This window comes from Sparus aurata, chromosome 3 (genome assembly GCF_900880675.1).
Source record: "Sparus aurata chromosome 3, fSpaAur1.1, whole genome shotgun sequence".
NCBI classification, from domain to species: domain Eukaryota; kingdom Metazoa; phylum Chordata; class Actinopteri; order Spariformes; family Sparidae; genus Sparus; species Sparus aurata.
The window spans coordinates 11,491,672-11,509,183 of NC_044189.1; the positions used below are offsets into that span (position 1 = coordinate 11,491,672).

Here is a 17,512-nt window from a genome sequence, read left to right on the forward strand (position 1 = left end):
GGGACGACGCCTAAGTTTGTCAACAAAGTACATAATAGTTGTTGGTCAGAAATATCAACATTCATCTGTACCATGTGTGGAAAGCCTGTTTAAAATATGGCTATTCTTATACTTATACACATTCTCCCAAATGATCATAAGTCATGTAATTCCGAAAAAGTTCCATGCTTCGATACAATGGGCCTAGCAGAAAATGCATACAGTACAAATGCATAAAAGCTTCTTTGAATGAATGCATGTGTGCAAAAAGTGTGTGCACCTTGGGCAAATTGATCTAAATTGGACTTTGTGTTGGTTTTGGCATTTTTGGCCGTGCTCTAGCAGCTCCACCTTCTTATTGTTGATGAAGTGAATGCAGATAAGCCAGAGACAAGCTTATGATATATGACATCATAGTCCTATTACAGCCAGTGACAGAAAGCTTGGGATACAGTCTTACATGGTTACATAATGAGATTGCTGTATGCTTAGCAGTGAATCACTTCTTTTGTCGCATGCAGGGATGGGATGCCGTTACCTGCAGGAGGATGTGGAGGAAACTAGCTGATTAGCCTGACATGATGAGAATATTTATTAGACTGGTGAACCATTAACAGGTATTGGAGGTATGGCTGAATGAACAATGAGTAGTCTGTCAGCGACATGAAACAATTTAGATGCTGCCGCAGTTCTGGCTGTGGAGGAGGGAGTCAGTTTAACTCTGGATCTCAGCCAGGCAGCCAGACATCTTTGTAGACTGGTATGAAACTTAATTATAGTTCAAACAATAGTGATGTGTTGCCACTGTCACAAAAGTCATTAATTAAAGTCGGAAAGCACTCCCACAGACCTTGAATTTCCAGCCCCCGTGCAAATCAGAAGGTCATTAATGTTCTGTTTACGGAAGAATGTTTGTGTAATTCTTGTCAGGGACATCTTGGTATCTTGGTGGCAGGCTTGGTGACAGAGACAATGTCACAAGGCAAACAGCATCAGTCAGTACTATCAGCTGATAAACATCGTGCTAATATTAGTGGATAAAATCAATAACTCTATACACAGAACTGTGAACAGTGACACGGCAGAAGGCTGGTTTTCCGTCATATTTAAAAGGTAGCAATTGTGGCTTGGCAAGATTGCATGATGACATTGTTGCAGATAATATCTACAATAAAATAAACATGTTTCTAAGATAAGAATTGAGCCCTGGAGTGCTTGGCACACAAATCCCTTCACTTTTTGCAGTGGTGAGTAAAGAAAAAAATCTGGAAGAAAACCAAACAGCTGTTTGATATGTACAGAGAATTTGTTTGAGGACAGAGAGCTGCCATCCTGCTGTCACCTCACGTGACCACGTTTTTGCTATCTAAGCGATGACGTGTTAGAACTTGGCCCATCCTGTGGCTGATCTATTTGTCAGAGAGGAAGAAGGCGGTGTGTTTGTGTGTGTTTTTGAGTGTGCACGTTGGAAAGGGGCCAACAAAAACATTGACTATTTCAAACTCATATTACTGCACATCAGCAATGACATCAGAACCTATATACTGTAAGTAACATAGACAGTGCAAGTGAACCAGACCAGGTGTGTTTTGCTTTTGAAAAGCAAATCTGCCAATGGAACCAGTGAAAATAAGCTTGATTAGATTTGTCGAAGTAAGATGTGATGTCTAAAAACAAATCCTTATATCTCACTGAAATGAAACTTGTTTCAATTGTGTTGCAATTGTGTCACAAGATATTTTCACTACAAATTACACAAATACACATAAGAATTTGAATTTTTGCAGTGTATGGCACAGTCATTTCAAACTTTTCAATTTATCTTTTACATTTTTAATGTGCTTTTTACTGATTATTTCTTGTGCTGTACTATAACAATAATCTTTTCAATTTCACCCCTTTCATTTTTCTATTTGGACCTTTAATTTCCTCTTCCTCTAGGCTTGCCCCCCTTTTGCCAAGAGCACACTATGACGTGACGTGGGTAAAGCACATACAGTAGATCCACTTCAGATGAGTTGGACAATAACACTTTTAACTTAGCAGCTACAGTGAAAATCTCTGCTTAAAAAAAAAAAGTCATAAATAAAGTATTTCCAAACCAAATTGGGATTTCTGGGCTTCTGGAGACTTGGATTAGGCTGGACAAGCTGTACAAAGACACTCTATGTTTTTCTCCAGCTGTTTTAATCACATTATAAATCAAGTCCCCTTTTACTTCACTTGTTTGGGAGAAATTCTGCAACGCTGTTTTGCTGTGAAGCTCCAGAAATGTTTTGTGGACTACGAAACTTCACCTGACTTCCCATGGGCATGAGGGTGAAAAGATAATGAGTGAATTTGAATTTTATGGTGAACTTAACTGATAGCACGCTGTTCGGTTCTGAGACATTCAGTTTTATTTTGTTTAATGTTCCCATGATTTTAAATAAATGCCTTTGCGACCACAATACTGAGGGAAAATTTGCAGAGGGAATTTTTTTTTTTGCCTTTTTAAAAAATCAACAGCAACAGCCCTTTAAGTCTGAATAACAGTCGTTGTGGCGACTATTTCTTTGTCGGAGTGTAGCTTCAATGAAAACTGCTGGAAAGATACTTTTAAGTAAATGAATTGACCCTTTAAAAGAGGTATCAAACACAGCAGTCAATCTCTGTCAGTATAAAATATTATCTTTCCTTCATATTGCTGCCCTCAGTCTTTACAGTGTCACCCACCCGTTGACTGAATCCACAGGAGAGAGCATCAACATGACCGGGTCACCTCTCTGACAAGAGAGCCTGGTGCGACTGTTTAACTTTTCCTGTGTTAGAGGAAAGCCGCCTGTGGCGAAAGCGCGAGGTTCTGGACAGATGTTTGAGACTGACTTGTCTTGCTAACGAGAGTTCACGGAGGTGGCCAAGTGGACATTAACACCACACTGTGCAGTAGTGACCTTTAATTAACAGAGAGACGCCGCTGAGCTGAGGATAGACGATACCAGTTTGCCTTTGTTGTTTGAAAAGAAGTTTGGGTCATCAGCTTAAGTTTTTTCAGAAAAAAATGTCACAATTTATTAGCTTCTTCATTAGTAAGATTTGGTGGGAAAATTCAAAACACAAAATGTCATCAACCAAAATCCATGAACCTGTTAGATACAACCAAGACTTTCCATCCAAGTACAAGCAAAAAGAAAATTATCCATGGTTGACATGACAATATAGGTGTGTCTACAGATGTTTTCCTTCTTTTACTGTTTTGATGCGACAGTGACACAAGTGTTGCTCTTAGCTTCTTCCATTTTGCTGGCCCTGACTCAACCAGTCCATTGTTAACGTTCCTTTTCATCACAATCCATTTCACTAGCAGCCGACCCAGGGATCATCTCTGTTCGTCCTGGAGACGAAGGCGAGTTTTCTAGCCATTTCCATGTGGTAGATTCGCCTGCAGTTCTCAAAGCTCTTCCTCTGGCGCTCTCGGCAGGGCTTCTCGTAGTAGCGCTTGCGCTTCACTGTATCAATAATCCCTTCCTGGGTCAAGACCCTGGAGAATGTAGAGAAAATGTGTAAGTAACTGGGTCCAAAAGGCAAATAGCAATACAAGTGACAACGGGGCGTCCCTTTTCAATGTCTGGATTTTGATGGGGTGAACACTTTATATATTTAAACATCAGAGACCTTTTCCTAACGGGTAGAAATGTAGCAAACTTCAGCCATAGATTGTTGCGTCTATGATTTTTCTTGCGATGGACTTATACAATCATATTGATAATGGACATTACCCTGTCCAGTCAGCAAGACATTTAAACAATCATACATCCAGTTAATCTGTTTAGAGGTATTCAAGTAAATTCTTCATATGGCCTGAGAAATGTGCATTTGTTTTTTGTTACATCTATTAACATTTAAAGAGGCAATTAGGTTTATGCACACTTCAAAAGATTAAAACCCCTGAAGGATATGAAGGTTTACAGGTTTTCTTTACAAGACATTCTAATCAAAACCAAGGATTAAAGTTAGGTTGAGGATAGGGTTAACACCATGTCTTCACTTTGATGCTGATTAATAAACCGAACAGTGGCTGCTAGTTGACCGCAGGCATGCTGTCTTTAAAAGTTTCTCTGTGTGTTTACTCACTGCAGCAGCAAAATAATTCAGAATTACTTTGACATTGTTGTTGTTGATGTATATAGCTAAAAGGTGCTTATCAGCTAATTCTAGTAGCAGTTGTTTTTTTTGTTTTGTTTTTATATTTCAAAGTTTGTATTAATATTGTAAATTTAAAAAAAAAATCTGACTTTGAATTTATTTTCCAAAACTATATAATGCCCCTTTATATTCAGATTGTTGTCATACTCTATCAATAATATTTTTGAATATTGAATCAATACACATTATCTGGCTTCTTATGGCTCCGTTTGTTTGAAAACTACTCAATCTGCTGATTTCCATATTTACTTTATGACTGACAAATGCTATCAGCAGTAATGCAAACAAAAGTGGTAACAAGCTTATAAACTCTGATTCGATCCAGGCAGACTCGAAACCCTTTTAATTAAATGTTTACCTCATTATTTATAACTCTATGTATCTTACAAAAGTCTTAAAACCATCAAAACATCGACATTCAAGGTTAGCTGCTATGTGTAAGCGGCGACGCTACTGCGCAGCTGCAGCTCTGTGACATTGAGCGGAAGGCTAACGTAACTAAGCTAACGTCTCTAAGCTAACGTTAGCTTATCGTTTCCTGGGAAAACAACACATTTGACCTGATATTGTCTCTTAAATTAGGAGTTTTACCTGTTTAAATTCTTGTACGCCGCATCAATGTTGCTGCCTTCGACCATCACGGTCCGCGCGATGAAACGAAGGTGCCTCGACATGATGAGACCAGTGCTCGCTGTAATTCCAATCGGCTGGAAACACGTAACGATACAACGTTCCGGGTACAACAGAACCTATAAATGAACGCGAGGGGACGCTTTACTCAACCTTTCGATTGAATGACTTTTTCTCATTTAATGGAGCTAACTTTAAATTGTTACTTTTTAGTAAGGGGGAAGATTTCTTAACAGGTACTTGGTGTAACATCTATATTGATTTTACTTTGAAGCTACTCAAACATGTGGTGTTTAGGAATGTTTCATGATGATTTATGATAGAAAAACATTAAATGAAACATTGAATATGAATAAGTGAATACACAGAGAGAAAACATCCATGTCCCCAGAGAATAGGGAGCCAAACAGCAATTATAGTTTATATAAAGGGAGATAGCTGTCAGGCTAATCACAGATTTATGAAACTATCCGTTGTCATAGCAACAGTGACAGTGGTGTCCAGTGTTATCCTTTCATCAAGGCCATTCTCCTCCTCTTCTTCTCATCCCTGAGCTGCTGTTGTCCTCTGCGTGTCTCAGTCTGAGGTCAGCTAGCGGTGAATGCTGTCCCGGTAGGTGACTCCAATTTGCATCCAAAAGTGCTTTTATATGTCCTCTCTCTGAATAAAATACCTGATGAGGTTAATTCCCATGCTGCTGTAACTCTATAGGGCACAGCGGCTGCATGTTGCCACAAGGAGGAATGCTCAGACAGCCCACATAGATAACATCATGGCTCATTTTGTTGGGTGAATGCACTGCATCATGTTTCCAGAGGCATCCCTTCTGATCAAGCCCTGGTGAAATATTCTTGGCAGTGTGTGTGTAGAGTGGGAGAGAGAAAGAACAGAAGGAGAGTCTAAAACCATAAAGAAAATTAAGTCTGAACTTTACGTTGATGTATTAATTATGATTTTTGTCTTTGCTCATTTGCTTTCAGCAGTGTTGTTTGTGAACATCCACTCTGCTTTTACACCGCCGTAACCCAAAAAGTGCTGCAAGCGAACTCCTACTTGCAATGAGAAGCCATCTCAACATATATTTCTGCCTACATGAAATGTTTAAATAAATAAGTTTTTGCACGTTATATATGCAGGAGTTTGCTTACAACTTTTGGTCGACTTGTTGCTCATGAGGTAGATGTGCTAAGTATCTTTTCCGTTTGAACACCATCCTGTAACAGAAAATACCAATTTGGCCAACTTTTGATTTGAATACAGAACATTGGTCATTTCTTACACAATTTGTAATTGTGTTATTGAAGCTACAATATGCAATATTGATTGATTTATGTTACAAATAAAAACAATAACTTATATAAATCATTGAGGTATGTTGGAATTGAAGGCAGCTGACGTTAACTCCACCGAGAAGCATTTGTTTGTTTATTTACAAAATAAGATGCAGCCCTAAGGCCATGTAACCCACCGCTGTCCAGTTCAGATAAAGACAGGATGAGATGGTGTCAGGAAGTGAAACTGATATCCTAAACACGTGTGCTATTTGATCATAATCAATAAACCTGACTGGCGTCTCCTTTGTCTTACATTCTAACTGAAGTGTGATGGCACCCTCCTGGATGGGATGCCTTCAGCTGTATGTCTTATCTTCTGCTCTTTCATCACCAGATTTACGCCAACCCCTATGGAGCTGCAAACATTAACCCTGGTATCTGATTTCACATTCCAGATCTCAGAACTTAAAGGATAAGTTCACCCAAAAATGAAAAGTTGGTTGATTATCTACTTGCCCTCATGTTGATGGGAAGTCGGGTGATGTTTTGTAGTCCACAAATCATTTCTGGAGCTTCACAGCGAAACAGCGTTGAAACATTCTCCTAAACTACTGAAGTAGATGGGGACTTGTTTTTTAAAATGGCTCAATGCGACTTGTCCAGTGTAATCTAAGTCCTTACAACCTTTTTAAAGGGGCTCATTAGAACTTCAGTGTTGTGCTAGAAGCTGATCATTGGTTTATGTCCGTGGACTCACTTTCTAAACAAATGTTAACTAAAACCACATCCTTAGGACTGTCGCCGAAAATCCATCCATCTATCCATTTTCAGCCGCTCATCTGAGGTTGGGTCGTGGTGGCAGCAGGCTCAGTTTAGTGTTCCAGATGTCCCTCTCCCCAGCAACACTCTCCAGCTCCTCCAGATGAGATATGTTCTGGGTCTACTCATCGAGTTCTGGGTCTACACCGGGGTCTTCTCCAAGTTAAACGTGCCCGGAAAACCTCTAAAGGCACCCAGCAGGCATCCCGGTCAGATCAAGCCTGAACAACCTCAACGAGCTCCCTCCGGATGTCCAAGGTCCTCAGGCTGAGTCAAGCCACCCTTGGGAGGGAACTCATTTAGGCCGCTTGTATCTGCAATCTCGTTCTTTCGGTTGCACAGCTTGTGAGGGTTGGAACAGAGATGGACTGGTAAATCGAACACTTCGCATTTCAACTCAGCTCCAGCGGTCTGGTGCAGCACCCACAACACCGCGGACGCCTCATTAAACTTTGAATAGACAACCAAGAGAGACAGTGAAAGTCTCTTTTTTCATGCTACAGTCTGCTCACATGTTCATGGCCAATGAAAAAGTGATTAATACATGTAAATTCCTGCAAATTATCACACACAGCCCCCCTCAAGAAATCTTCCCCGTAGCTGCTGAGCTAAAAGCGAGAGCTCTAGCACACGTCAAGGGGGTAAATTACATTGTTTCAATTCTATCTGTGATCTCGAGGTTTATGGAGACCTTGAATAATCAGACAATTAATTGTCTCGAGCCAATTTATGTTGTTGTTGTTCTTTGTTTGTATTATGAAACAAGTCCCCATCTACTTCAGCTGTTTAGGAGAATGCTGCAGCGCTCTTTTGCCGTGAAGCTTCTGGAATGTTTTGTGGACTGCGAAGCCTCACCTGACTTTCCACCGGTGAGCGAGTAGATGATAGAATTTATTTATTATTTTTGGGTGAACCTTCCCTTTAACACACAGCTGCAGGTTGGATCTATTTTAGGGATAAAACGCCTGGCGTGGCTTCATTTCATCGGTTAGCCTACTCCATTATGATCTGGACTTCTTCTTTGGATTAACATGAGACCAACTTTGAAAAAAACAAAAAAAAACAATTAACACTTTAGTTCAATATCCGAGCGGGCTGCTCATCAACATCAAAGCTCTTACTGGAAGTGCATTTTCCAGCTCGTATCCAAATCTTTCACCATGCCGACAGAGGTGGAGGCCACACTTAGTTAGAAATCATGAAAGTCCCTCCCTGCCACCACCCTCTGCATTGGCTGGACCGGCATCAGATCCAGGCGAGCTGTCAGCCAATCAGCGGAGGCGCTGATGCGGGCAGAGAGGAGAGACGGGCTTCACAAACCGGGTTAACAGAGAGGGGACAGACCCGGAGAGCAGGCAGTTACAGTCGGCTTCCAATCTGCGCAAAACCATCTCTGCGACCTGCACCAACATGGAGAAGAAAGTCACAGATTTCTCAGGGAAATGGAAAATGAAGTCTTCGGAGAACTTCGAGGATCTTTTGAAAGCGCTGGGTACGTGAGGGAATTCATTCTGGGGCATGCATCACATATTCACTTTTTAAAATTGGCTTACATTAGAAAAGTGCAACAAAGTTGTGTATCCGTGCAAAGGAAAAGAAGAAAAGAAACGTTACATGGTTGAATCCGTTTTTTTTTCACTCTTAATGGTAAAAACTTTGCATGCAAAAGCTTTTCAAACTGTACTGCCAGTTTAGAGTCAAGCATTATATTGTTAATTAGAGCAAATATTATTAGCAGCAGTGTGAACACTTTGTAGAGATTGCAATTCAGAAAAAGATGTTTCTGAGCATTTATATTAATTAAATGTGCTGTTTAAGTGCACAAATGTCACTTTTAGAGATAAAGCATGTTGGTAGCTGTAAAATATCTTCCCTCCATTCCATAACTATCTTCATCAGATCAATACACTTGAATACACTTAAGGAATCATTGCCTACAAGTGTGTCTATCAGGGCTCCAAAGTAACTTTTTTCCACTAGCAGCACTGGTGCTCCCCGGTGAGAATTTTAGGAGCAGAAGCATGCAATTTAGGAATCACTTAAATCGTCGTGCAATGCAAAGGATTTATATTGTCTACCGATAAATCCTTAACAGTTTAGAAGAAACAAAAATGTTCTCTTTAATTTTAAAGGAAAACGTCATATAGTAAAGAAATGCTTTATGATAAAGTCTCTGGGATTTTGGGCTCCTTAAACCAGATATTATAAAAACGAGAAATCGATGACAGAAGTTTGAACTATGGTGGTGCTGAAAATGGTTGCAGCCTGGAGCACCCTATATCGGCCGATAATAATCGATACTTCGAATTTTTAACTTCCTGATGTCGGTGTTGGAATCGACCCCTAGAAATCGAGTATCATGGAGCTCTATTGTTAATCTGGTTTATCATCAACCATTCACCTCTATTGTTAAAATGCAAAAAAAAAAAAAAGAGAGAGAAAGAAAGGGAAAGGGAAGCATCTCCCGCACAAAGACCTGTCAATCATGTTGACAGTGGCATTATCAACTGGAAGTCCACTCGGCTTAGAGGTCAGCCGGAGAACCAAAGTGGTTTGAAGGGGCTCCTTCTGGTTTGCTCCTGCCAGGTTTCACCATGTTTCCTGGGAATACTGGGCTTGTAAAGCTATACGAGGCGATATGGACTCAGTTGCACCAGGTATAAGAGAAAGCAGGAGAGACAGAGAGAGGTCAGGCCCAGGCCAGCCAGTGGCATCCATTAAAAATCTGAAGACAAATAGCCTGTGGAGGAATGCTAGATTAGACTCATCTGAAGCAGGGTCCTCCTCATGCGGTTGTAATTAGAGTCAGTGTAAACGGAACTAAGCCTTGACATGGGCCCCAGCAGCCAGTCGGCTCTCAGACTGACTTTCCTTCACTTCCCTGGGCCTCTCTCTCTTTCAGTGCAGTGTGTGTGTGTGTGTGCGTGTGTGTGTGCGTGTGTTTGTGTGTGTGTGCCACTCCATGAGCAAATATGGTCTGAACTGAATCAGATTTGTAGCCTTGAGCTTTCTGACGCCAGTCCATCTCACATGAGGCGGTTTACATTTGTTTTACATCAGTTCAGCATGGCATCACATCTTTACCGCCCCGCCGCATTAAATGTTGATATTAGGAATTAATTCTTTCATCCCACCGCCACTTTGCACATCGGTCCAGCTCTGCAGTCCTGCAGGTTTATACCTCTCTGTGGAAAATCCTGTTATATTTCTCTTGCCGCATAACTCCGCCGATGAATTTTAGAAATCGACCCACCAGGCAGAGGCCCGTGGGCCCGAGCCTCTTGTTTGAAGTGACGGGTAACATTTCCTCTCAGAATGTCAAGCAAATGACCACAAAATGGCGCAAAACAACCGAAAGAGATGCAATATAGCTACATAGTGATGTAAAACTGCTTGAGAAAGACCACAAAGAGACACAAAATGACCTCAAAGAGACATAAAATGACCACAAAGAGACACAAAATGACCACAAAGAGACACAAAATGACCACAAAGAGATTTAGAATGACCACAAATAGATGGAAAACAATCCCAAACACAAAACAACCACTAAGAAACACAAACAATTACCACACAAGATTAATAACTTCTACAAAGAGACAGACTTAATGGACTTAAAAAAACAACCTACACACACAAAAAAAACCGAAGAGAACACAAATGACTACAAAGACATAGAAAACACAAAATGTCCACAACAAGATGCAAAATGACTAAAGGGATACAACTCAACCACTGAAATTACTACAAAATTATACAAAACAATAATGCAAAAAAGTACAAATCTGCATCCTTTTAGTCTTCTTCTTCTTCTTCTTGCTCCTGTGTAGTGTAGCTGAACCAGGGACATACTATTATCCATGCATATATTAATCACATATGAAACAGCTGTGTCTTAATGCTTCATCACTAATTAAAGGATATTTGTCTTCTCACGTCCATGTCAGGCAGAGAGAGTAGTAAAGTTCTCCTTTTTTGGGTTTTACAAAGGCATCATATTCTCTGTCCATTTTCTTTTAGGATGAGGCTTCAACTATGCAGTTAAACAAGCATCATATCAGCTTTTATTTTAACATTTAGGGTGACTTATATCTTTAACGATGTCACAGTAATTAGTGGTTTAAAAACCGTACCAGGGGCTTTGCATGCTGCAACCCATTAAATGTAAAATCTCGTATGCTTCTCATTACAGGCAACCATTTTTTGACACATACCATAATTCAAAGTCATGTTATTGTGGGGCAATGCATCAGCAGCGTTGTTAAAGTGACATCAGACCCAAGAGACAAGTACATAGTACGCACACGGCGAAAAGACGGACACAAGTTTGGTTGATGCATGTGTTGTAAAAAGCTGCTGTTTGGCTTTTGACTCCCTGATATCGGATGACATGGGCCTAGTTTCACAGAGCTCCAAGCATACGGAAAAAGACAAAAAAAAAAAAATCCCCGCTCACAGCTAAATTACCACATAGCAAGCGATTATCTAAAGTAACATCACAATCCAGTATCTGTGCACTGAATGAACCCAAACCAAAGACTAAAACTTCATATGATACCAATTCTGTTTTGTCCATCAACAGGTGTGAATATGTTCCTGAGAAAGATTGCAGTGACGGCGGCTTCCAGCCCGGCCGTGGAAATCACCCAGCAGGGAGAGACTCTGTCCATCAAGACGTCCACCAGCGTCCGTACGACCCACGTCTCCTTCACCATGGGTCAGTCCTTCAACGAGGCCACGGTGGATGGACGGCCCTGCACGGTACACATTTCCTAACTTTCCATGTAACATTCCTCTATAATGTCAATACATGCATACCAGCATTTAGCCAAGGACAGCACAAGCAGCCAGAGATCTGCAGGGTAGAGAGACATGTGGAAATAATTTCAGTGGCGCTCCGGAGTCGATGCTGGTGATGAAACACTGGCTCTGTCCTTCACCCCTTCATGCTGAGGGAGTGGTGATGGACATGGATTCCGACAGGCAATGAAAAATGTTTGACATTGAGTTCCAGTTATGATGAAACCCGCAAACTTCACAGAATATAAAGCGCTTAGATGGTGCGGGTTATGAATATTTTTTCTCTTGTGAATCCCTGCAGAGTTTTCCGAAATGGGAGACAGACACAAAGATCAGCTGTGAGCAGACCTTACAGAAAGGCGACGGGCCGAAGACGTCGTGGACACGAGAGGTGACCAACGATGGAGAACTGATACTGGTAACTATTTTGTCTGAGGCACCAGTGCACAACCTTATCGAGAGAGTATTAGATTAAAAAAGATGTACAACTAAAATGACTGTTTTGATCTTTAAGATATTAACTCACTATTGCTTTATATAAATCAAACATAAGAGCATCCCAGGCTGTAAGACAACACCAGAGTTTACAGCCATGTTTGCAGCTCTGTGAGGCTGCAGTAAACTAAATGAAGGGTCAGAAATGGAATATGATATTCATAATCATGTTCTCACTGGTGTGTAATCACTCGAAACTAGGAACTGTGGTGTTTTTGTCACGTTAGAATGAGCCTTTTCTAACGAATCGTACACACTGGACCTTAAAGGTACAGCAGTGCTGTGAGCTAAATGCTAACATAGAAATGCTAACACGCTCACAGTTTCAAGTGTTTGTCATTGAGAAAGACGATGAAACAGCGAAGCCTCTCTCTCAATTGCATAGCGCAGAATAGAGATAAAAGTAGTAATAAACAAATAAAAATAAGATAGTTCCTGAGGCTTAGAGTAGAAACCAAAGATTTAGTTTACTGAACTACAGAAGTGTCACCAAGCCGCTTAATCATGGCTTATTGCTGGTCATAAAGGTAAATTATATCATAAATGTGAGACGTGAGTGCCTTGTGAGAACGTGGTTAAAACTCTGCCCTGTTGCTGTTTCCTTTCAGACGATGACTGCCGGGGACGTTGTCTGCACCAGAGTTTACGAGAAGGAATGAAGGAACATTTTGCTTGTTCAAGATTGCCACACAATACTCCTGTTTTGTGCCTTGTGTATGGTTTACATTTAACTCGCCTCGTTCTCTTCCTCCCAGCCAGTCAGATGTTGGTCAGATCTTACTCAAACGGTGCACTGTGTAGGAAAAAAGGCTTCGGTATACACAAATGTACGCTTTTATCACACCAAAGCTCGACTAACTCTGTATGTATTATATACATAAAAATGTCACACATTCCTTTTCAAAAAAGCTGTATCGCGACATCTAAAATCCCTTTTTGTCGAGATGTTAATAAACTGTTTTATATGAGTTTCCTTTATGTGGCCTCCTCCCTGCACCTCCCATTCCCCTGTCTGCATATCACTTTACATCACTGTCAACTATTCAAACTCTCCTGATTATTCCACACCCTTTCCCACCTCCATCTTCCCAGTACCTTGTCCTTTGTGGGCTCTATGTCATCATAGCTCATACAATATGCTGTCAGTTAGTTTAAAAAAACTCCCAAAGACAATTCATGTTTTATTAAATCAGCCTTGAGAGACGTTTTGGCAAAGCCGAGAAGGGAAACAGGGAGTGGAGAGGGAAAATGAGTGGCGGTCATGAGAAAATTATTTCATAGCATCAGGAGAGGTTATACTTCATATGCCCCCTTTTTTTCCAGCTGTAGCTACTTACAGAATGAGCTCAATAAAAATTCCCCCACCCATTTGCTCTGGCTTTGCACCCAGGTACAAAGTGTTTACTGGCTTCCTCCGGGCAGTGCAGGCACATCCAAAGCTGTTCCCTTCTCAAAACCCAATTTTTCAACACAAACGATGCAGACAAAATAAACAAGAAGGCTTGAGAGGACCAGAGAGAAGTGTGTCTTTTACTCAACTACACAGTTCAGTCTGCGGCGGACTTCACCTTGCTGTGAAAAATGGACTGTCGGGGTCTCTCTGGCACTTCCTGAGGAGAGCGCTGCTAAGGTTCACAGGCCCTGATAGTTTTTCCAGGTTTTGAAACTGTGTGCTGGCAAGCGCTCTTCTGAAGTGCTTCCCAGTTTATACACACTGTGCTGAGCAAGCAGACGGAGGACTGGGCCTCCTCCAATGTTCTCAATAACCTCTGTGGGTAAGTGTGTGTGTGTGTGTGTGTTTGCATCAGCATGTGAGGAAGTTCTCAAATAAAAGTAACAATAAGTAACAATAAAGAGCATTTCTTTTGAATATTAATATACATTGTATTTTAATGTAAGACTGGTAAAGATGCAATATGTAAGTTCTGCATAAAAGTATCTAATAACACCTCAACATGTGTTGTGGAGTTGTGTACTTACAAGTGTTTCCAACAATGCTCAAACCCCGAGAAATCCAAGTTTACTGAACATAACTGTGCATTTTATGAGAAGGAAGTTGGCGAATGAGATAAAAAGTGTATAAAAAAATCATATAAAACATAACCTCGTCATGAACATGTGTGCCTGGGTCACGTCTGATGGGTGTAATGGTGCGGTGTGTGTTGTTTAATTCGATCTTTTGTGTTTCTTCCCATTAATTCCACAAGTGTCTATCCTCCCCAAACAGCAAGATCACTGTACATTGAATTCAGCACTCACCAGAGACTCAGATTCTCTTTTTTCTTGTTCCCCTCTCCTCTCTGTAACATTACGTTCATGAAGTAAAAAACATTTCCCCTTCAGTACATAAACACCCAAAAATGGAGGTCACCTCCACGGATTGCTGCTGCTGTCAGGTTGATGATTAATCCACTTTGTATTCCCAAAAGTTAAAACGTAATCTCAGATCCCTCCTCCTTCCTAAACGGCTCGGGATCAGAGAAGAATCCAATGCGAGTCCGGTTGTTCATTCCTCCAGAAGGTCTGGTTCTGAGCAGCGACTATACTCACTGCTCGGTCCCTCAAGAACCATCATCATAATTGATACACTCTTCTAATCTAAGCAAAATCTCATTCTGTAAATCAACTTGTAAAGACAACTGTTGGATACATGTAGCGCATTAAGTGCAATATTTGCAATTGCCTCGAAAGGAAAAAAAGGAAGGAGCATAGTGCAAGTGCCTTAAAGTTAAGTTTCTGGGCAAATGCTCTTGGTTACTTTTACTCCATAAAACAAGGAGAGTGAAAACAATCCTGTGTGACCAAGTATGTACTTATTACACAACTTCACTCGTTAATCTTTGTGGTTTTATGTCTCACAGGCTTAAAGTATGTTTTCAAGTCCTCAGTGAAACTCTTGCCATTGTGTCAGAGCTCATCAAAACCACAGCGCTTTAACACTCTGGAGAGGACGGAAAGTTCCCTGCTGTTTGCACACACACACACACACACACACACACACACACACACACACACACACACATACACACATATCCAAATATATGAGATGCCTGATTCTGTCTACACGACCCCTTTGACTGACTGTTGTTAGCCTCATAGTCTAAACCACCCAGTCGTTCCTTGTTAGCCGGGTCACTTTCCACACACAACTGTTATGCCAGTTCATTCCTCAGGCAGTGATGTCATGGAGCGTTGCATCGCTCGATTGGCTGAAGGAATGCTGCGGTTTTCGGGACTGGGATGCACCCAGCGTCTGTATCGGGGCCATCTGGACCAATCAAAACAGGGCAATTAGAGGAAAAGATGAGTCACGGGAGTCAGCTGACGAACAGATCCAGCTAGAGGAGGGCGTAAAGGCAAAGTGAAACCCGTGAGCAGGTTTTGGCAGATGCGGTATTGTTAAAGAAGCTCTCATCTCTGCTGCTTATGCACCCAAAGGCTGTAATAATGGCCGCTCAGTCTTTGTAAACAATGCCACATCCATTTCCATCTTAAGTTTCTCCATGTGCACTCTGTTTCTTCATAGCGTCCATAACAAATTGAATTCATCTCAGAAATGATCCATAACTTCCAATTTGACATTCAATGACACCAATCAGCTTTGGTTACATGATGTAAATAATGCTCCTCATTGTCAACCTATTGATCACCGAATGAGTTATCCATCAATTTCTATCTAAAACTTCAGAAAATGTCAAAATTGCTCATTACAGTTTCCATTAGCCAATGGGAATGTCTTTCAACTGCTGGTTTTGTTAGTCTGAATCAAAACATTTTCAATTAATGATAAAATAAAAACAGAGAAAAGCAGCGAATCCGCACACTGGAGAAGCTGGAGGACGAGAATGTTTTGTATTTGGAATGGCAAAGAGGAGCAAATCAAATCAATAATCAATAATCAGGACACTGGCCAATATATCATCTTCGGCCATTTTCCTCAGACATCACACTCAGGGTGGGAAGCTCAAATGTTCCAACACTTCCTTGCTAATATTATTCAATAGTGTTACATGATAAGTTAGCAAAGGCATAAATTCATTCTAAAATGTCAACGTATATCTTGGACAAATTCATTTAAGCCTGGACGGGAAACGTACTGGATGAAATCAAACGCTAATGTTATCCAGGAGGTAGTTGATTGCTAACATTAGCTAATATATTGTTTTACTCTGAAATATGGCTCAATGTCCCTCCATACTTTCACTATCCATCATCTTTTTAGTTGCTGATTGATCAGTTAGCAGTGAAATAGTGATACTTTATCAGATTCCCTTCTTTAAGGCTAAATGACTTGCAACCTGTAAAAATACCTGTTAAAGATAAACATCTGTCATCTTTTGACCCCTTGACACAGTTTGCATATGTGAGTTAAGAGAGTAATTTTAAGAGTAAGCCTGAAAAATTTAAAAGTAAGTACATTTAAAGTTAAATGTATTTCTCAGCTTCTTTTCAATCCCATTAAATCTCCCACTACTCCTCTTCTTTTATCCTGGTCTCACTTGTAGACAGTCATACAATCCCATGCTGGGCAAGTCAAATATTGTTCAAACCCACAAAATCCAAACATTGCTCTATTTCAAATTCAAGATGAGAACCAAAACTTTCCACAGATACTGAATGTGTCAGGATGAGTGATGCAGAACATTTCCTCTCAATGAAATGGTGCAGCCATAAAACCCAGGGTTTGAAGATTAAAGTCAACATGAACTGCTTGAATTATGAAGAATAATGTGATACTTAAAGGGGAAATTAAAGGATGCTAAATCAGTTCAGTTACTATCAGTGTGAAGATAATAAGGAGGAGTCCCGCAACAGGTAATGCACAGTAGCCTATGTATGAACAGGATCGTATGTACTGTATGTGTCCCTGACAGATCGTGCAACCTATGTATACCTAATGAAATCATATGACCGCCTTCACCCATGTGACCCCATGTGACTCCTAGGAGCAGAGAATGAAAAGGGATCTGGATGGATTGTACCAGGGCATTAAGCCATGACGTGCGTATATACATGAATGTAGAGGCCCTTCATCCAAGCAGGGACCTTGTCACGGTGCCACAATATTTTCTCTGAAAGACTCACATCTGATAACTCTTGTGGGCAAAGCAAAAAATAATCTGTGAAGATAACATTTTTGGAACAACAGTGATTCACTTTGAATTCATTTTAAAGGCATGATAAAACATGAATATCAAAACCGAATTCAACAATGATAAGAATAAAGGACAAGGCTTACACCTTAAGCATTACCTGATGCTTAAGGTGTAAGCCTGGTCCTGAGATTCACAGTCAGCTGAGACCAGAGAAGTCCTGTGAAATTATTCCTT

General features: G+C 40.7%; 2 protein-coding genes across 2 annotated transcripts; one reads left to right on the top strand and one right to left on the bottom strand.

The window, feature by feature from the left end:
* Positions 1-2,900: 2,900 nt before the first annotated feature.
* On the bottom strand, positions 2,901-4,915 carry mrps21 (mitochondrial ribosomal protein S21). Its single transcript, XM_030409551.1, has 2 exons — positions 4,756-4,915; positions 2,901-3,499 (listed from the first exon to the last, which is right to left on the bottom strand). Exons 1-2 carry the CDS (start codon positions 4,836-4,838, stop codon positions 3,319-3,321), a joined length of 264 nt encoding a protein of 87 aa, XP_030265411.1. The 5' UTR covers positions 4,839-4,915; the 3' UTR covers positions 2,901-3,318.
* Positions 4,916-8,155: 3,240 nt separating this feature from the next.
* On the top strand, positions 8,156-13,151 carry crabp2b (cellular retinoic acid binding protein 2, b). The gene is made up of 4 exons (XM_030409539.1): positions 8,156-8,379; positions 11,470-11,648; positions 11,989-12,105; positions 12,791-13,151. Exons 1-4 carry the CDS (start codon positions 8,298-8,300, stop codon positions 12,839-12,841), a joined length of 429 nt encoding a protein of 142 aa, XP_030265399.1. The 5' UTR covers positions 8,156-8,297; the 3' UTR covers positions 12,842-13,151.
* The last annotated feature ends 4,361 nt before the right edge of the window (positions 13,152-17,512 follow it).